Source organism: Chenopodium album, chromosome 4 (genome assembly GCF_948465745.1).
Source record: "Chenopodium album chromosome 4, dcCheAlbu1.1, whole genome shotgun sequence".
NCBI classification, from domain to species: Eukaryota; Viridiplantae; Streptophyta; class Magnoliopsida; order Caryophyllales; family Amaranthaceae; genus Chenopodium; species Chenopodium album.
In genome coordinates, this window is record NC_137837.1 from 6,424,580 (window position 1) to 6,446,309 (window position 21,730).

The 21,730-nt window shown below is 33.9% G+C and overlaps 1 protein-coding gene across 2 annotated transcripts; it reads right to left on the reverse strand.

The window, feature by feature from the left end:
• Positions 1 to 1,320: 1,320 nt before the first annotated feature.
• LOC145628747 (protein CHROMATIN REMODELING 20-like) lies at positions 1,321 to 20,233 on the reverse strand. 2 transcript variants are annotated; one of them, XM_081681133.1, is made up of 26 exons: positions 20,027 to 20,233; positions 19,147 to 19,370; positions 19,000 to 19,062; positions 18,805 to 18,900; positions 18,625 to 18,717; positions 17,773 to 17,963; positions 17,436 to 17,682; positions 16,763 to 16,876; positions 16,230 to 16,310; positions 15,308 to 15,745; positions 14,238 to 14,518; positions 12,879 to 12,969; positions 12,535 to 12,747; positions 11,404 to 11,523; positions 11,040 to 11,206; positions 8,002 to 8,146; positions 6,937 to 7,086; positions 6,803 to 6,858; positions 6,426 to 6,726; positions 5,866 to 5,983; positions 4,248 to 4,288; positions 3,642 to 3,868; positions 2,989 to 3,192; positions 2,822 to 2,900; positions 2,483 to 2,739; positions 1,321 to 2,080 (listed from the first exon to the last, which is right to left on the reverse strand). In XM_081681133.1, the coding sequence occupies exons 2-26, from the start codon at positions 19,345 to 19,347 to the stop codon at positions 1,660 to 1,662; spliced, it is 4,395 nt and encodes a 1,464-aa protein (XP_081537259.1). In that variant the 5' UTR covers positions 19,348 to 19,370; positions 20,027 to 20,233; the 3' UTR covers positions 1,321 to 1,659. The 2 variants fall into 2 exon arrangements, with proteins under 2 accessions (XP_081537259.1, XP_081537260.1); XM_081681134.1 differs by lacking the exons at positions 19,147 to 19,370; positions 20,027 to 20,233 and having other exon boundaries at positions 18,625 to 18,713; positions 19,000 to 19,044.
• Positions 20,234 to 21,730: the final 1,497 nt, after the last annotated feature.

Consider the following 21,730-nt stretch of genomic DNA (forward strand, 5'->3'; position numbering starts at 1 on the left):
CAGAAAACTAGGTGAAGAAACCACTGCCCGAAAAACTATGTATTGTACATCACTCTAATCTTAGTGAGTCCTGATGCCATGACCAGAGTTCGTCCCGGAGTTGTGCACATTCCTAGGACAGTAGCTAATAGAAGGTGCAGGGGGTTCGGGTTTTACCATTTCAGCAATTTTACCGATGATCTTGGTCTTAATTTGACCTCGCCTTGGTGGCAGAGTTGGGATTCCTCCGTTTTCCATCATTACTGCTTTCGTTATAAGACGAATAGAAGAATAATGGAGAAGATTACTTGTATTTTTTGAAGAAGGATGTGTTATGTGTTGAGGAGAAATGGCTGAAGCCTTCCTTAAGTAGTGGTGAAGTGTATAGTAATGCAAATATTAAATTATTAAGATTTTGACATGCATGATAAATATGCACATCAGCTTGTTTATCAAGCTTTTAGACTTACGAAAAGAGTGAATTGCAAGGTTTTGAAAATGAGTAAAGAAGATAAGAAAAAGGAGGGAACGAATATATTTATTCTAGATACGTGGGCATGTATTTTATGTTATTCTGATGCACCCTTAATTGATTGGATATATAACAAGCGAGTGTGATTATAGAAATACTAGCAGAATATGTACTCTTACAGTGCTGCAGGAAGTGGGCATATCTAAGAAAATTTGAGGCCTTGAGGGGACTAATCGAACTTTCGATCAATTAGGATGTGTTTCGTTCTAAATTATCTGAACTTGTTATCTAATCTGAACTTATTAAATTAATAGTAGTAAGGTTAATCAAACAGATTTAACTCGTACAAGAATACCAATCACTAAATTCAAACATATTTGTTCTCATATAAACACAACATACTATGTATCTATTCTCATATAACCACAACACAAAGATACGGCTTTTTTTTTTCGAGGAAAAGATTCGTGTATTATAAATAAATAAATAAATAAAAAATAATTTTTTTTTTAAAAAAAAAAAAAAAAAAAAAAAAAAAACACTTGTGTAATAAGTAGAAAGAGGTAGAGCAATGAAAAAAGTGCACCTTACAGGCCTATTGCCTATATGCACAATTGCCCCGAAACATATGTTCTTAGATGTATCACAATTCACATGTTTGACGGTTATTATGTTAAGGCATGAAGCATTATACTAGTAGAACTTTAGAAAATAATCTAGTGCTTACAGAGTTGGCACTGACTCGTGTGCATAACAATTCCTAGAAGAAACGTCTCATAATATGATAATATTGATCTTATGCTTATAAATGGCTGTTTACCAAATACGTACTCCGTAGTATATAACAATTTTCATCACCATACCCCACTAATGACCTAGAATGAACTGAAATTCTAAAAAACAAATCACAAATTTCAAGCTTGAACAAAATGATGATTTTATATCATGAATACTGTGATCCCAAAAATTGGCTGTTTGCTGTACATTGTAAGTTGTAACTATTTGATCCTAATTCGGAGCAGGATCAGGGGTTAGAGGCCTACGTCTGCCTACCAATGTCAAAAGTGTAGTATAGGGAAAGAATCATCATGGCATCTAAAGGGGCATAGCTAGCAAGATACTATACAAAAAAATTAAAAGTACTAACAAGGATCAAGCATATGCAAAATGGGCTATCGCCCTAACGAGATCCTTGACCACTCACCTTTTCACTTGCTATCCCTATTGAGGTTTTCCCAACTTATATGCTGGCCACATTCCCCACAAACAGTACTGCAACCCACTTTTGTTCCTTGGAACCTCAGAGTATACAAATGGGAAATATTGGTGCATTTCCGTACCTGCATACTGTACTTTGTAGGAATATTAGCCAAAGGGTTGGAATCGTAGGTTTTCTTCTGTGAACTACATGATGTGTTGAGGGTGCTCTGATTTTGCTCAAATGTTGACACGTCAGCTGGAACTCTACTCACTTCCTGCCACTCGATGTCAACTGGAGCTCTTTGCACTCCCCGCCACTCCATACTTCTTCTGAATACTTCCCACGCTAAATCTTGTTCTTCTTTTGTAAGCTTTTCCTCTTCATTTTCCTGCAGCAGCGTCTCATGCTCATGGAAATTCATTATCCATCTGAACAAAGAAAGCGAATTAGCATGCAATAGACTTAACAAATAGGAGAGGGCTGGAGATGAATTCAATCCATACATGATGCACAAGGAGAGAGCTAATCAGATCTAGACAGTGTAGACTGTAGACTTTAAGCGGTTATGAACTAAGTTTCGCTCTTTTTAGTTGACACGTTTCTTTGACTATGTTTGCCAACACAAAATTTCAAAGATTAATATCATTAATCATCAATAAGTGAAAAATATAAAAATTTGATATTATGGTAATATGCGTTGATAGTTTGATACAATTCAAACAAGATCCCGCATGACTATGTAGTATCATAATTATAAATCACAAAAGTTATTTTTAAAAAATACACTAACTTCCCTTATATATTAGAAGAATAGTTGTGTTGAGGAATACCTTAGGCGATGCCGATCAAGTAGCCTTTCCATTAGCTTATCAGAAGAGCAGCTGCTGGGACATGCAGATGAATTCAGTTTCAACGAATCCTCAGCCTTTCTGTAGTTCATACGCTCATTATTCACTTCCAAATCAGGTAGCACATCAAGGTTCTCATCATCACCAAAGTCAAAGAGATCTGAAATCTCTTCTTTAGACATGCTCCTCAAGACTTGTTGTCTATCAACCACCCTTGCAGCAAGACCCTCCTTTTTCACCTGCAAAACTTGCACTCTTTAGGAGACTAACTCATAAAAGAGAGGCAAGAAATCTCTTGAAGCTAAAATCTTTAAGTAATACCTGGCGTTTGTAGATCTTTTCTTCCAAAGTCCCATGTGCCACCAACCGATAAGCATATACAGGCTTTTTCTGGCCATATCTGCGAGTGTTTGGAGGAGAGCGGAGCATAAGATAAGGAGTCTTCAGAGAAATTAATCAGTCAGAAGCAGCAATAAAAATAACATCACCTCCATGCACGGTATATAGCCTGGAGATCATGTGTTGGATTCCAGGAACCATCGATAATGATTACGCGATTGGCAGCAAAAAGATTGATCCCCAAAGCTCCAGCTCTTGTTGATATAAGAGTACATTTCACTCTTCCATTCTGAGGATTGTTAAATGCATCAACAAGCTTCTGTCTTTCAGAACCTTCTGTCTTCCCATCAATCCTGGCGCATACAGGACATCAGAAATACCACTGAAATGCTAACTCAACATGGCAACTAAGACAGACACAAGAAACATATGAAAGCAAGTGCAAAAGCACACCCACACAAAAAGGAGGCGAAAGAAGATAGTCATTGGAAAGCATGCTCTTTTGGGCAGAAGGGACAAGTTTGGCATGATTCCGTAAGGGCCATCTTACAGGTCAGATAGATATAAATTATACATAAAAACATCAGCCAAACACTTTCAAAAGCATCACTCACGACCCACAACATAGGGTCTGAGATTTTAGCAGAACATTTCCTGAATGGAAAATAAAGTGCAACAGTGAACTATTCCAAAGAAATGCTGAGCCATAAGCAATTAACTCATTTTTAAACATAATTAGTTGGAATTGTAACATAAAATCACCTATACAAAATTAGGGAAAATTCTTTTAGTAGATACACACCTATACCAGTCCTTTCCTCGTTTCCAATGTTTCCCCTTCTTACCCAGCCGGGGCAATTTTGATAAATAGGATTCGATCAGATCCAGAGTTGCTATACTCTGGCTAAAAACTAATGCTTTATCACCAATTTCGGTGCACATGGTCAGAATATCCAGCAACAAAACCATTTTGCCACTATAGTCAATCTCTTGGTAATTATACTGATTAAGAATATTGTTCCACCAACCCTGCAAAGAAAGAAAAAGACTTAAAATAGATATCTAAATAAAATTAAGTGGACCCCCCCCCCCTTTCTCAAACGAACGTGTTCTTTGGCTTATTAATCCATTGTTTATTCACCTTAAGTTACACTTCGTATTATTTTCTGGAGGAAAGAAAAAACAACATTTAGACACCTTGGTGGAATTTGGACACAAAAAAAAAGCGTCATCATTTGTTAATTAGCCAAGCAAAAAATTCCTCTGTGACTCTACTAAGTAAAGCAAAAAACAGAAAGACCAACCCTTTCCTTTATGTAATCCTTTGTCTTTTCCCATTCCCTTCCCATCACCATACAGAACCAAACAAGTTACAAGAAAAAAGGTGACTCAGAAGAGCAATACTTACCTCATGAAGGAAGCCTTTATCAGCTTTTGTCTTTCCTTTTTCTGTCAAGAAGTTCAAGTATACCAGATAAAGGGAAAAAATGTCAGCAAACTGTCAAAAGAATTATAAAATGATTCAGCCTGCATATTTATTTTTACTAACGAGCATAGGAATGGTTATGAAAATATGAAGTCCAACAACATAACTGGCCAGAGATTACATGTAATGCAATAGGGTTTCCAGAGAAGCAATAAATTTAAAAGTGGCCCATGCTTAATTTGGCAGAATGTTGTAAATTGATTATTCTTTGACATGCTTACCAAATCCAATTACTCTCTGTATATATATATTTATGGAAGCAGGCTCCATAAATCATATTGTAAACAGATGAGTCTAATCACAGAGAGATTATAACTATGATTAATTTTCTATAATAACAGTGATTTATTTATTTATTTATTTTATCAAAAGTGAGAATTTGTCATAAATTCACAAACAATTACTTCCCCTGTTCTCTATATACTGATTACCGATACACACTTGGTGTCACAGATATTAAGGGCATGTTCACATTTACTTAATTTCAGTTCAATTCAGTTCAGTTCAGCTCTAATCAGTTCAGTTCAGTTTAGTTCAGCTCCTAATTTCCCTCTCTCATAAAATATTCAGTTCAGCTCCAATCAGTTCAGTTCAGTTCAGCTCAGTTCAGTAAATGTGAACAGACCCTAAGGAATAGAAAAGAAATAGAGAGAGATAGAAAGACAAAGCACGTGATGAAGAGAGGATATAGATAACACATTGCCAATAATGGAGCTTCTATTAAGGAGAAGTCACAATTTTGGCTGTTTATAGCAAAACCAATAAATAAACCAAAGTGCTTCACCCATAAAGGAAACAGTGCGTTCAGCTTGCAGTTCTTTGCTAAAGGAACACCTCCACAATGCTAGAATCTAATATAATCAGCTTCAATACATAAATCTATGAGCAGTATATTGGCCATAGCTTGCTAACAAAGACAATGCTTTACACCTTTACTTGCTTCTTGGTAAGATTTAAAAGTCCAGAGTTTTGATAAATAATAAATGCATCTAATAACCATGAGAATCTAACATCTCTAATTATAATTTGGCGCATGACAACTGCACTGACCCTTCCCAGATTGTCTGCTATAAACATTTCTAATGTCCTATAAATCTGGGCAAGTGTAAATATCTTCTTCTGCAATCTCATCTACCAGCTAAATTTATTTGGATGGAGACAATCCCCATAAAATTAATTGTTCACCTTTTGTGAAACATTGAATGAGAAATGAATAACATATTTCTGCAAGCTAGTCAAGGGAAAATCTCTGCTATTAACAGCCTAACAGGTGACGACTGACGAGTGCACTTTGATAAGGATAAAAAAACTTTTTAAAGACAATTCACAATCCAACAAGGAACTATGAAGTATAAACAACCATGTGCCATACACAACACAACTACGTTTGCTATTCAGCTATTTAAATCCAAAGTTGAGAGGGCATCACCAACACATATTATGATCATATCTTTGCAGAAATGGCTAGACAGTTGAGAGTTACAAGGAAGGTCGCCATACATGAGACAATGTTTAAAAAATTAAAGTATCAGATAAGTACCTCCAATCACCAAATTGGCATCCATATTTTCATCACTAGAGCTATCATCTGGATTGTCTTCTCGTTTTGCATACCTTCTGTCTTTCATCATTTGCAGAATGCAGGGATGATTGCATATCTATCAATTTTAAGGCAGTTATGAGAATTTAAGAGCACAAGCATAAAGATAAATATTCCAGCCCACTAGCACAAGTAAATATTCCACAGTTATATAATACCTTCAAGTTGGTCACGTTTTGAAAACATTCAGCACGTGCACATTATTTCAGGACAGCAATTAATCTTTCTCTTAAGGGGAGCGGGAGCAAAGAACACTAACAACACTCTTATGTACACTACTTATAAAAATTCTTATACTAATGCAAATTGCTAATTGGAGAAAAAATTATTCAGCAGGAAAAGTGGCTAAATTCTAAAATTTTAAATGTTAGCTGTCCATGTTGCCTCCTCTGAGAAAATTTTTTAGTCCTCTTCTTTGTCCAACAATGAGGAATCATTTAGTAATAACACCTTTACTCAATAGTTGGCTGTTTTATTTTGTTGAAAAAGTAATAGTGTACCTGGGCTAAGGTTTGGTAAGCAGCAAAAAAATTCTTCCTTATTCCTTCAGAAGAAGCCTTGTTACCAGTTAATCCATGAACATCAAGAAACCTTTTGTATAATTTTTTCTGCAGTGAAGAAGCCTTCACAGCTACAACAAACACAGTCTTAGGAGGCAAGTCCTTTTTCACCACACTCATGTCCATTCTTTGGACAAACCCTTTTAGTTGTTCATATAGTATGTGTGACCTCTGATTCATGATTCTCACATCTTCAGCAGTAGAATTTGCATGTTGACCATACTCTATAGGATTCTGAAACCTGTATAGGCAATGTAAGTCAGCAAGAACCATGAAAAAACATTTAAAAAGAACAAACAAGAACAGCAGAGACCCACCGATTGCGAAATTCATGCATGCTTCCAAGAAATCCTTCTCTCACAAAATCAACCATCTGTCACAAGATATATACCATTACTTCAAAGATACTAAGGCATCCAGACAGAATATTAGTACAAGCTAGAACACTGACACAGTAATATTCCATAAGATTATTCTGAAGAGGGGACCCTGTCAAAGCAATCCTTCTCTGGCATTTAACTAGCTTTAAAGCTTGAGTGATTTCAGCCTTGGTGTTCTTGATGATATGAGCTTCATCACAAACAAGTATGTCAGGCCCTACCTGAAATGGACAAAGGAAAGGTGAATTACAGTGACAAAGAGAAGTCATGAGAAAAATATATTTATGTGATGCAATAAATGGCAGATAACCAGTCTCCAACTGTCCATAATTGCTTCGGCTAATTGTCACTATCATAGACTATACCAGGAAGCACAGGGTCATAACAAATCTATGAAGGCATCAGGACACTCCAAATCAGATCAGACCATATGTTAAGGATAAAGGTCTTACATGTTATATACCTGCCAATAATTTTCAATTTCATGTTTTGACACAATGGTTGATGTAAATATCGCCACAAGTAGCCCAAAATAATATTGCATGACAGAAAGAGAAAATTGTCACAGGCTAGATGAGTTTCTACATGTTCTAACTACATTTCCATAAATAGCAAGTATTTAATCAGTCAGATAATTAAGGGAAAAACAGGAAAGTAACCAACACATAACAGCATCAATAGAAAGATGATTGAAAATTTTCAAACAAGAGGATATAACAAAACTAGGAACGATGTTTATGTAGAACTCAAAACATTAAAATAAAATTAACGCAGAAGAACACCATAAATTCATAATAACTGATTAGTGCATGATGTTAAGGAGAGACAAATTATTTTGTCAACCAACTGCCACGTAAATAAGGTAAAGCATGAGTAATTCGCCTTAAAATTAGATTGCATTGTTTTGTTGTACACCTTACAAAGAATACCTAGCCTTAATAGAGCCACAAATGATGACACCAGAGGTTTAAAACCTGATTAAATTTAACAATAGCGAGCATACTCTTATTAGTTGAAAAAAAAATGTCACATCATATGATATTACAATGTTAGCATAAATATCAAATTTTTATACTAGCAACAAAAAAACAAAAAACCCTCATTGCAGAAAGAGATAATGAAAAAGGGGCAGTGACCTGAAGTGCGTGGCATATTTCTTTGGCTGACTGACGATCTTTCATGTTCTTTCCAAGGGATAGGTTTCTAAATGACGAATAGCCAATCAAGAATACCCCACCCTTTCTTCTCCACTTCATTAGTAACTCAGCTCTTTGTTGCTCCCTGACCATTGCACATATCAGAACTTGTATAATTAAAAGACATAGTGAGCATAAAATAATCAATATTGAACCAAGGTCAGTTTTTATCTCTTAAGCAGTAAGAACAATGCAGTGTGTCCCATACTCCCACTAGTTAATCAGCATAACTTTATTCAACCACTGTTCTTTTTTTTTCCCCCTTTTGCTATAGGGAAGCGGGTATTGGGGGTTATGACTTGTTCCAGTCATATAAAGCTTTAGAGTCGTCGAACTTTGATGCAGCCCATAAACATTTCATAAAAGCAAACTAAACACAGGTTCAGAAAAATGAGCTCACTTCCAGCAGGTTTTGTGCCGAAACTACTAAACAGCACAGCTTTTTTTCAACATAAATGTTAGCCAAAGTTTCAAGATAGAATGGCATAAGTAAATCATCCATAACTTTCTAGTTACCCTCACCATATGGTGCTACGATACCATCATTACATCAAATGAGGCAGGCACCCAGCAAGAGCTTGGAGAGAAGGGAAAGGGTGTACTATGTTACCAAAATGATCACAGAGAATATTGTTCAATTAAAACCTCCATTTGAAATTCAATTGACTAAGGCCATGTTCACTTCACCTTATTTTTGCTAAACTTAAATTATTTTAACTGAACTGAAATTGTTTTTAGTGAATCGAACTTATTTTTACTAAAATGAAATTATTTATACTCAAATGAAATCATTTTTGCTCAACTGAAAATATTTTTACTGATTAACTGAAATGAAATTATTTATACAGAATATCTTTTTTTTTAAGGTGAAGTTAACAGGGCCTAAGATAGAATATACATAAATAAAGATGGATGCAATACAACATCTTTTTCTTCACCTTTTAAACAAAGCAAATGATGTAGCACCACTATTCAATTAAAGACATTGTAGTTTCTCAGCCTATGAAATATAGTAATGTTTTTGATATATTTGCTTAATATAAGTCCCTCTTTCCAAAAAAGAACAGTAAACTGTACAATATTGGCTGTAACAGAAAGGTTGAAGGAATGGACAAACTTCTACAAAAGATATCTTAGTAAATCATGTTGTCTCTAAGTAAAATTTTGTTGTATCCCTTAACCGTAAGCCACTGAGAAAATCTAACAACTTTTCAAGACAGAACAAGCATTTAAAATTTCTTCTTGGCTGATTTATTATGATTTCATTCTGCTATTGTAATGAATTCCTAATTCTACAATTATATGTACTTTAAACAGCAACATAACCAAATCCCTTATTTCCATATGGATGGGGTTGGTTATATGTGTAAAACCCTTGAACTTCCAGCCTTTTCAAAAATAAGTGAACCACTCTTTGATTTAGAAAACCACCCTTCATTACAGCAACATTCATTTTCTCGAAGGTATTTGAGATTAGAGAATCATTCTTTACCGTGAGCCTAGCTTACTATTAGTCGTTATGTCACTATACTTTCTCTTAAAATCTTCCAACATCCCTCTTTCCTCGCCAGTGTGTCCAATCGAAACCTTTGAAAAGTTGATTAACATAATAGTTTTTGATGCCACAAAATAGACAATAACCATAAGCTAGGATATCTTCTATGTATCTCATGCAGGATTATATCAGAAAAATTAATAATCATACCCTAAGGATTTCTTCTAAAAATTAAGTTTAGGAAATTAAATTAAAAAGAATTAAGAACTCATAACCATCAGAGGCTTCCCTCTAATATAAAAATAAAAAATAAAAAGCCATAAGTAGCTTGAAACTCATAAATGAGTACAAGCAAATCAAGGACAAAATTTTAAAAAGTCATGATGGTGGGGATCAGAGGAAAGGATTTATTGGAGAAATGTCACCAAATGCAAGTACAGCGAGAAAAAAACGCTATCACTTCTCCCATTTTGTACAAAAATATCAGTAGGGAATACAAAGAGAATGATTAAGCTTATGCCCATCATCAAAGTGTGGCCATCGAAAGTAAACACCTAAATCAATACTATTACAATAGTAACACTCAAAGAGGCATCCACACATTCTTTTGTGTACCTTTCCAATTCCAAATGTAGAAATTTATCCACACAAAGGAAATTAATCACTTACTCTCAACTACCTCAAGAAAATAAACACCTAGTTAAGAGTGGTTATCTTAACTAAAGGTGAGTTTTTATTTATTTAAAAAGGCACAAATTTTGGGCTGCTATAAAACGAACCAAGAATCCTATGATCATCTACATGGATCCTCTTCCTCTATTTGCTTTTATCACTCGCTACTAGCATTTGCCAAACCACTTTCTTAATCTCATTTTTAGCTCCATATATCCATGAAATCATGACAATCTTTATGATCCCCCACTTATTGTCAAAGCAATGCATGAAATCCACAGCTGATAACATGTTCAAGTGATTCACTTCGTATCAGCATCTCTATAATATTACAAGTCTATTCCCATAAAAGTCTAAAAAAAATTGATGATGAAACATTCTTGTTGGCTACAAATTTAAGTTACTATGTTAGAAACAAAAAATAAAAAAAAAATAAGAAAATTTTCAATTTACTTGCGTATTGGTTATTAATAAAGCTTTATAAAGAGGAAAAAGTAGTAAGGAAAGTGGGTGGGTTAGTTTGGTATCCAATTTAAAAGATGAAATTATCGATAAAGACAATGGAGCAAGTAATCTGGGAAATTCCAAAACGGGAAATGGTGCAAGTGAATTGATACAAAGGGAGTACTTTTTTTTTATATATATATAAGAATAAAGGGAGTATTACTGACTTAAATTATTAAAGGTGCACAGTCAAAAACTACTCATTTTGGGTGAAATTAAGATTACCTTCCAGCTAGCAAATAATAAACAGCAGATTAAAAATATAAATAACACTCCAACTGCAACTGAAAGTTAGTAAATGAAAAACCTTGATTTATCTTCCAGCATGTAAACACGAAGAGGCTTGAATTCTTCAGGCTCCCACTTTTTAAACTCCTGCCGCCAATTGTGCAGCACATTCACTGGTGTGACAACCAATGCTGTTTTTAGACCTAAATCAACACTTCGCATAGCAGTGTATAAGAAGGCTATAACCTGAGAGAACAGGAAAGTCCAAGAATAAGCGACCAAACCAGCATGGAGACAGGTTATGCCAATTACTCACTAAATTGGGCATTGATTAACCAACATTGAGGCACTTGAAAAGGAATAAATGCCCAAAAAAAAGTGATGAGTAAACTACAAGCTAGAACACCTCAAGAATTGAAGTAAAATTGAGAAAAGGAATCTACCTGAAACGTTTTACCAAGACCCATGGTATGAGCTAAGATGCAACCAAGACCTTTATCCCCAGCTTTCACATTTCTGATAGACTGAATGATGTTTTCCCACATAAAACGAATCCCTGCAACCTGCAACAATAGCTTTATATTAATGCTACAGAAGCATAATGCAATTAAAAAACTAAGTTTCAGAATGGCAACACTGTGACTAGCTTTCAATGCTATAAGCAGTGACATGGAAAAGAACAAGCTAACAGAGATCAATGAGCGCAATTCTTCGAAAAAATAACATGTAGATAAGTAGGAAGGAGAGAAGTTACAAAGTAATGCAATCTAAATTTTTAAAGCTTTATTACAGACAAGCTCAAATTAAGCTCCCTAGCCCTCACATCACTTAACACTATAACTTGCAAAACCGACCGAACTGTAAGCCTAATCAGAATCGAGAAGCACCTCAAATTAGATAACTCAATTTTCTTACAACCCAAAAACTAATTTGATGAAGGAAAACTCGACAGATAAATCCCAAGTTTGGGGCATCTGCCCTTTGTTTTCTCTACTCTCAAGTTTGGATGTAAAAGAGCACCTAGAAAGCCTCTACAGACAAGTGGTCTTATTCCCCATATTGGAACAACACCTGTCTCAGACACTGAAACTGGAGCTTTTATAGGAGCCTCCCTCCATCCAACATTAGTTTAAACACTCATCAGTGCATAAACTTTTATGTGATACAGTGTGATAGGAATTAGTAAACATTTCTCCATGGCAAAACACAAAGGCACAAACCTCAAGACAAGCGTTCCTCCACGGCACAACACAAAGGCACAAACCTCCACTTCTGTGACGATAGCGGCCCAAAAATACATTAAACAACCTTGTATGCATTTCAATACGAAGTAGAGATACCAAATGACAGTATCTACCAAACCCTATGGGTACTCCCTACAATTTTTTATTTAGCCTTCATAGCAACACTTATCAAAAGTTCTTTTTAATGCAGCACAAGGTATATCAAAAATGGAGTTATACGAGCAGGACTAACAAAAAAATAGCAACTAGGAATATAAAAATTTGGCAATAATTTAAAAAAAAAAAAATTTAAAAAAAAATTAAAAAAAAAACTACACATAAAGTATATACCTGGTGTGTTTTTAACTTGGCAGAAATGCTTGGAGGAATCCTGACAGCGCCCTCACCTTCCTCCCTCACAACATTCACTATAAAACCAGTTGAGGGATCACCAAGAACTTCAGAGCTAGCACCTTCAGGTAAATCATTACAGGTAGAAGTATTCATCATCATGGGCCTGGCTGAGAACTGTGCTTTGAGAGAATTGAGCCGTTCCTGACGTTCCTGTAATCATCCGGCACATATAAAAAAGAATGTAGCACCAAATTAAGTTCCCACAATCAGATTTTTATCTATTCAACATATACGAGTAATTATACATAGAATGCAAAGTGCATATTCAATGCCAATAGTACCTTTTCCATAGCAATTTTTCTCTTTGTCTCCTCTCCTAGCTCAGTATCATCCAATATCCTTCGAATTTTCTTTTTCCCAGACTTGTTTTTGCTGAGTGGTATAAAAGTACAAAACTTTATTAAAGACAACATTTAAAATAACAATTAACAAAAACAGCATTGAGATTGCCAGGTAAAAAATTTATTAGAATAGAAAACAAAAATGCTGAAACACCATAGAACTTGACACAAGGGGTTGTTCTGAAACAGCATTGTTCCATACTTCCATTACAGAAGGGTTGTTCTGCAGCAGCATATGAACTTGACATTTCGTTAAATAAATCTCTTTATGAGTTTTATAATTATTAATAGTCCACAACATCCGCTAAAATACCATATTAGCCATTATAAACCATTGTTAAAACCCTGAAGCATAATTATACAGTTGGATCCACGTATAAGATAAATTATAGTCATATGATGATCACTATAATATTTAAGTAATTACATTCTAAATATAATATGATCAGGTTGTAAAAGCATATTTATTATATTCTGCGGAATTTTTATTAAAACACTTGAACCACGATCATTAAGTGGATCTTTTTCGAATCGTTAATTCATTGTGATGGCCGCAACACATTAACACCTGCAAGATGTTGCTTCTGCAGCACCAAAGCCACTATAGTGTCCCAGCAGTACAAGAAGAATATTCCTCTGCTTAAACCTCAAAGTGCATATTTTTAAACTACATAAATCATAACTAGTAATTTTTGCAAAATAGGCATATAATCTTTTTTACTTGATTCGGAATTTAGTATTGCCAACTTAACAAAAAAGTATGTGATGCACCTTAAAAATGATGTACCGATAGTTCAAAACACCTAAACCTGATATGCATGTACTCGTTAATTCCCCTCCCATATTAACCAAGACGTGAACCCATGTGTACACAACATTAGACATTCTTTAGTAGTTTCAAAACCTAAAAAGTTTATTAAGCTTCACAAAAACTAAACTATTTTGATATGCTGAGAGTAAAATTTTGGTAGTTGCTGGGACAGATGATTAACTAGTACAAAGACTCATTTTGCATTCAACAAGAAGATTAAGGCACTGTTGTCCTCGCCTTCTATTTACTGAAAATAACTTAATTTTGCAGCTCATTTTTGTACTGACTTTAACTCATTTTTGCTGAATTAATTTTTTTAATTAAAAACTTACTATATTTTTTAAAAAAAAAAAAAAATTATTTGCTAAAACTTATTTAAATAAGCTACGGAGAACAGAAGCTAATTAAACGAACCAATGAAATTACGTAAATTTCCGGTTGTCAAAATATGTTCAAAAACTCACTAACAGAGTAACAGCTCTGAATACCTGATAGAGTCGTCAATCTCATCATCTGAATTATCTGTATCACTATCAGAACTAGAACCTGTTGATTCTTTTGAGCCAACAGCTTTCTCAAGTTCCAAAGTTAATTGCTGCAGGAGCTCTGGAGAACAGGAACAGCATTTCCATGTACCTTCTGGAAAGCATTCTACTCTGATATTCCTCTTTATACATGATAAACAAAATAAAAGTTTACATGATGTACAGCTCAGTAAGTCATTACTTCTTCCACACCATACACAATAGCGCTCTGAGCACTGGAGATCCTACCAATATAAAGAGCTATCAAGCGTTAGAAAGAGCCTCCCGTATCCTTCATCCACCAAAAAGAAAAAAGGGCTAAAAATATCTGAGGAATTAAGAGAATAAGAAACTGTGAAGGGCAGTGATTAAGTTTTAAGACTAAATTCATTAAGAAAGCTAAATAATAGGCAGGCATTTCTCCTTAAATTTAGAACAACACATAAAAGTACACGCTGCAGGCTTAAGGAGCAGAGACAGGCCAGACAGCTTGCCCACATGGCTCTACAATGGCCCAGATGAGGTGGCCTAAAGCTTAAAGATGCCTCACTGCCTCAGACAAGCCCCTGGGTTCTAAGTTAAGCAATGTTACCTCTCATAAGATTAAACCATAAATCTTATTGCGGTTTTTGTAAAATATGATGTCATGGTGTGTTAGTGCACAAGTTCAATAGTACTTAGTCACATACAGAGTATACAACAATTTTGAATGTAACTTTATATAATTGAATGAATGAATGACTATAATTTTAATTATGAAGATGTGCACCTCACTTTACCTAGGCACACCTTTGACTCTTGACTCTTGCCTAGACAACAGGAACACCTATCATCTAAAGTCTTTAAAAAGCCATTGATACAAAAAAAGGTTCGGAAAAAGTTTTATAATGGACTGTGGACACATGAACCCGTATATAAGGCCACATACATGAAATAAACTTTAAAAAATACTCAACTGGCCCAGCTTGGATTCCCATACGAAAAAAGAATAAAAAAGAAGAAGAAAAAGAAAGCAATTCAGATCTAGGACCTACCTTCGTTTTCGCCTCAATGACAGATTTGCAATTCCCACAGACAATTACTTTCAGAAGAGGATGTTCATGGATCTCCTTTGTAACATTACCACAGGCAGTGCAGCAAACTTTTCCAAACTCATCAGCAATTTCTTGAGCAACGGGATCTTCTAATGCCTCACGGCAACCAATAAATTGAGCTTCATTATCACTCTCCAGAACACCAGTCCGACTTCTCTTAGCTTCATGGTCTAGAGCCTCATCATCACATGAACGCTTGGAGCCACAAGAAGGTTCGACTGACTTAGCCATTGAAAGCTCAGGAGAATCACTGATAGAAGTTTTTTCTTCCTCTACAGCATCTGCCGAAAGTCCACAATTATCGAGCTTTGCAGCTTTCCGATCTTGGCAGATGACCTCCTCATTATCACTCAATAAGCCTTCAGCAAGGCTGGAGTTCTACAAAAAGAAATTAAAAAAATAAAATCAGCTAGACAAAACAGTATTAGACAAGCACTACAGGCTCCCAAATGCAGGTTAAGTTTGAAACTCCACTATTGGAACGAAAGCAAGCAGCTATACCAGGGTTGCCGGAATATACCCATCAGGAAGAGCTATCAATCAAATATTAAGACCACAGGTCACATCAAAGAATCTAATAGCTGATGAACCATGATAATAGTTTTTTTAGAAGAATATGGATACTAATAAATTCATAATAACACACAAACAGCATAATCTACAATTTACTCACTAAAAGTAGACTAGCAGAAAAGGCCACAGTTTACTCAACAATTCAAAAGTAAGACAGACATTTACCTCAAAAAAAAAAAAAAAAAAAAAAAAAAAAAAAAAAAAAGAGTGAAGCTTTCCTACACAATTTACAGACACAAACCACAAAACTGGTATTCAAACTTCTAAAAAGGAAGCAAGCCAACTTCACCTGTTTCCTTTTTCTGTTTCTCCTTTGCTTCAAATGAAGCTGATGCTTTTGATCATAACTCAAATCATCTTCCTCTTTGATCTGCCAACCACAGGTAATACCATAACATCAAAAATAATACACCATATATCCCTAAATTACAGTATTTGCTTAATATTCTTCGTATTTATTTTACTAACACTATTACACTACTCAATTTGCCGTTTCTTGATTCTTTTCAGTCCTTGTCATCCCCCTAAAACATCCTTGTAGTAAAAACCATTGTGATCATTTCAAACAAAATAAATATAATTTGGTTTCTCTGCTTGCACACTTGAACTAATGATAACTTCATTTTTTTTACACAAGCACAAACATCATTAGATTAAAATATCCTTCTTACATTTCATAACCATACTAGTCTAAGTAATTACGCACAGCAAAACTTAAGCAAAGCGAACAATATGGACCTTCCTCTGTAAGATTATATGACATATGGTATGCTAATAATTAAATCGGCTGCAAAATACAGCAATATAAAAAGCTGAGCCAACCTTTTTGTAGTTTTTCCTTTGCTCCTGTGAGAGATACAGCTCCTTTTCATTTGCTACGGCATCAGCTTCAAATGGATCATTTGGATCATCATCAATGTCATCAATTTCCTCAACCTAACAGAGCCAGATATATCAGAAGCTGGTAGAATGCCAAGCAAAGAAAATACAGATGAAATACAGGCTCTTTTCAAGCCAATAACCATCAATCATAGAAGTTCACCAAGGAAAGGGACTTAATCTTCCCTTTCCCCAACCAATATACAGTGAATTCTTTTCATTTAATTTTTTAATGAACATATTTTCACTCCTCGAGAGCCTAACAGTTCAATACATGTCAAAAAAAAAAATATTATACTCGCCTTATATTCCATAAGAGATGTCAATTATTGCAATCAGGCCATCAACAATGCAACACAAAAAAGAGGTCACCAAAAACTTAGAGCTCTAATAGATGGCCTATTTATGTTGAGTTAAGGAAAGAAAAATCATTCAATAACTGGTATTCAAGTCTAGATAGCGAATAGGTGAGAAAACAAAAGAAAATTGGAAGATAAGTGATTTGAAACATTAGGAATTGATGGAACAGTCCATTAGATATATTATTCTGAATAATTGAAGTTGTAGAGCAATCTATAGTTGATAAGAAATGAGGGATTCGTAGAAAAAAAAATACCTCATCCACCCCAGAAAATGTAAGCCCCATAGCTACAGCTTGCTGAGGAGTACTTGCAAAGTATACTGAAGCCCACTGCTTGCTACCAAAGGCCGTATCCTCCTTGGATGGTTCTTTTGAGCATAATTTGTTAAAAGAGCTCCATTCCACTCCAGGGTTTTCAGTCGAACTCTCACCAACACTATTAGCACACATTTTTTTGGCAAGAAATCCACTAGCACCCTCCTCCAGAGTTTTACCATGTCGACTGAGATTCATTAATAGATCAGCTACTTACCAAGAAAAAATTGTCATCCTTGATATGTAAGAATTCAGAATGACATAGACATGCATATACCTCTTTACGGGCCTAAGGGTTTGAAGATGCTTTTCAGCATCCTTAATGGATTCTACAGCATCACTGCCAACCTCAGTTCCAACCCAATGAGTCCTTTTCTTCCAAGCTTCAGTACGACAACAATTTGGAGCATTGCTCTCAATCCATTTATAGAATCTTGGTAGATCAATATCAGCACCATCCAGTTGCTCCTATAGAAAAAACCAATGACGAAAAGCAGTCTGGTGAATACAAAATGCAACAGCATCATTTCAAATCTACAGAATAGAGAGGAAAGCATGTTTTCCTTTTGTAAATTATTGACATCATGAAACCTTAACCGATATTTTTAAGGTAATAATCATTAACACAAAGCTATAATAATAACATTAAACAGGTCACTAGCAAACAAATTTTCTTTGCCTAGTGTTACCTAAGTTGTGGTACGCTTTGGTACACGGGTGGGCACAAGAGCACAATTCACTTCCTATTTTGACAAATTAATCTAAAAGTGTACCATGTAACACGAGTTACATGACCATAAAACGAGTTACACGACCTTAACACAATTTGGGTCGTGGTTCATGGGGAGTATAAGTAAATTACGTTACGTTGCTTGTATTACAATGAAATACTACATCATTATAAAAAAATAAAAAATTAAAAATTAGATATGGTTATGCAAGTAGCCAAGTATACAGTAAGTCAATGATTATTCAAAATCTTTTATGTAGCAACAAATTCATCAAAAAATCAATCCCATAATTTTGCAAAATTAACTACAGCATCTATTAATAACTTAGACAATTAAAGCTTAAAAAATTTAAATGTGCGCAGACTATTAGTTTACTTGCAAAGAAGATAGGTGCAAACCAGTAAGTGAGCACTCTCTGTCTCAAGCTCGTCAAGCGTTTCCTCCCACTGTTCTCTTAATGCTGCCATTTCCTCTGCCACAGCCTTGTCTAACTACCATATCAAAAAAGGACTATAAGAAGACATTTAACGAGTGAAAGATAGGTAATAAAACCTTTAAGACAACAGCAAGTTACTGACATCTTTGCCTTTTAGATTTACAGCCAACTCTTCTCTAACATCCTTCTCAACATTCAACAAAGACTCTTCTTCAAGCGCTTCTTGTGCCTCTGCTGCCTAATAATGGGAATCACAAAATCATAGGATATACGATTAAGGTGGCCAGTAGTTAAATCAAATCTCTGAGGACACTAGCATTATCGATACAGTTGATACCTTACTCTCTACTTCAAGTAATTCATCAATCAAATCTTGTATCTCGGCTTCTGTCAGAGGGCCCTGCAAAAGATCATCGATACTAAAATGAGAGATAATAAATATAGTCAGCATCTCATCAAATCTTTATAGTGAAGTTAGGGTAACCTCAGGTTGTGATCCACTTCCTTCCAATGCCACTTCACCATCCTCCTCACTGAATTCCTCCGAAGAAGATTCCTCATAAACCCCGGCATCCTCATCTACATCCTCGTCCACTTTCTCATCTACATCCTCGTTCACTTTCTCGTCCACATCCTCGTCCACTTTCTCATTATCATCTTCCATTCCATTAGGTTTGTCCTCCATCAGTACATATGATTTAAAATTAGCTGAGAAATTTATCACCCCCAAGCAAACTTTATTACTCCACATTATCAAAGACATTAAATGAACACATGTAAGAAAGTCAAAATGAACATAATAAATGGCATTCAGCAAAGATATATGAATTACAATACAAAAATGACCATTATAACACAAGGTTTCGAATTCCGAGTTTCAACAAATAATTGAAAGAAGAGAGCAGTTCCCCTAAAACATATATGATCCGACATTCACAAAATTTTACACAGTAGTCATAACAAATATAATTTCACATTAACATTCAATAATAGAGCAATGTTCAAAACCACCTTATTTTTCTAACAAATTCCTCATAATCCTAAAAACATCACACAATTTAATAATAATTCTTAGGTTTATCCAGTAACTTATCATTTGAAAAAAAAAATTGAGCTGCCCTACGAAAAAATTAAATAAAATTAATAATAAAATAATTAACGTAAGTAAATTCAAAATAACTAGCATTGAAAAAAAAAAGTAAAGAAACAATGAATAATTGAATAACAATAACAAAGTTTCGATTTAAACTGGTAAAGCATAATCAGAGTTCGATTATCAATTTAGCTAAAATATGCATAATACCACATTCAAACACAAATATTATACAGTAGACATTGCAATTTAAATTGGATGAACAACTTACTTTGAAATTGTTAGGGTTTAGAGGAAAAATTGAGAAGAGAAGATGGAGGAGAGAGAGGGAGGATTTTGGGGGGAAAAATACAGGTGTAAATGAAGGTGGAAAGACAAAGAAAATGGAGGAAATTCGAATTTTATGCAGTCAGGACGTGTGATCAGTGAACTTTTTTTATTGGGTTTCGACTTTCGAGATAGTTTCTCACTTTCTTGTACTCCGTATTAGTCAGTCTTCCTAAATTCAAATCCAGTTTTGCATAGTTTTAACTCGGAGGAATTCCAATGGCAAGTTGGGAGCAATTCCAATGGCAAGCTGTCATGTCACGGAGGATTGCAAAGCTAATTTACCTTCTTATTAATTTATCCCATAAGGCAAAGACTAGAATAGATCTTGTCTACAATAACTTATTGTAGACCCAACCTTCTTGTATACCATACGAATGTGATTATATTACTACAAAGGTGATTATATCATTTTGAACCTGTTATGTAAATGTATAACTCAAAAAGTGAATTACATCATATCGTTATAAAAAGTATCAAATAGTAAATTACATCATTTTAAAATATGATTTTTAAATTTTATCATCCTAAAGATAATTATATAATCTCATTAAATAGTTTAATATGAGATTATATAATTCAAAATATGACTCACAAAAAGATAATTATATCATCTAAAAAAGTGATTATATCATCCAGAATGTGATTATATTATTTGAAAGTGTCAAATTTTGAGTCTACAATAATTTATTGTAGATCGGGTCCATACAAGACCAATTGTAAGGGTTAAGCTAATTTCCAATAAATATATATATATATATATATTCAATTTTAATTGTAAAAATGTAATTTATATATATATATATATCTATACTATATACTAAAGTAATCACCAGAGTTATCCCTTAAATACACATGTCACATTCACAACAAAAATTTTCCCGCCCAAATATTTTTTAGCTTTTTTTTTTTAAATTTCTTTTTTTCCCTTAAAAAATAACATGATAAAAAAAATTTAATGAAAAAAAACTTACAATAATTTATAAAATATTTTAAATAATGTATCTAACAAGAGAATTTTAAGGATAGACATGATATGAATTCAAATTCAAAAATAAAAAATGTTACATATAAGCCATTTCATTTAAACTAACTCCATTTTAATTGAATTTTATTCATTTATTTATTTATTTTTATTTTCAAGTCTTATTATTATAAATCCGTGCATTTGCACGGGGATAAAACTAGTATATATATATATATATATATATATATATATATATATATATATATATATATATATATATATATATATATATATATATATATATATATATATATATATATATATATATATATATATATATATATACTCCCTCCGTTTTTAAATACTTGCTCTATTTTCTTATTTAGAAAGTTTTTAATTTCCAATAAAAAATATATATATATATATTCAATTTTAATTGTAAAAATGTAATTAATATATATATATATATATATATATATATATATATATATATATATATATACTTGCTCCACTTTCCTTTTTCGGCCGTTTTTAAATATACTTGCTCTATTTCCTTATTTAGAAAGTTTTTACACTATTTAATTAGTTTCTCTCACCTAATGGACCCACCATTAATCATATTTTATTAATTTATGTTCTCTCTCCTCTAATTCTCTCAACTACTTTTTCTTTTTACTCCGT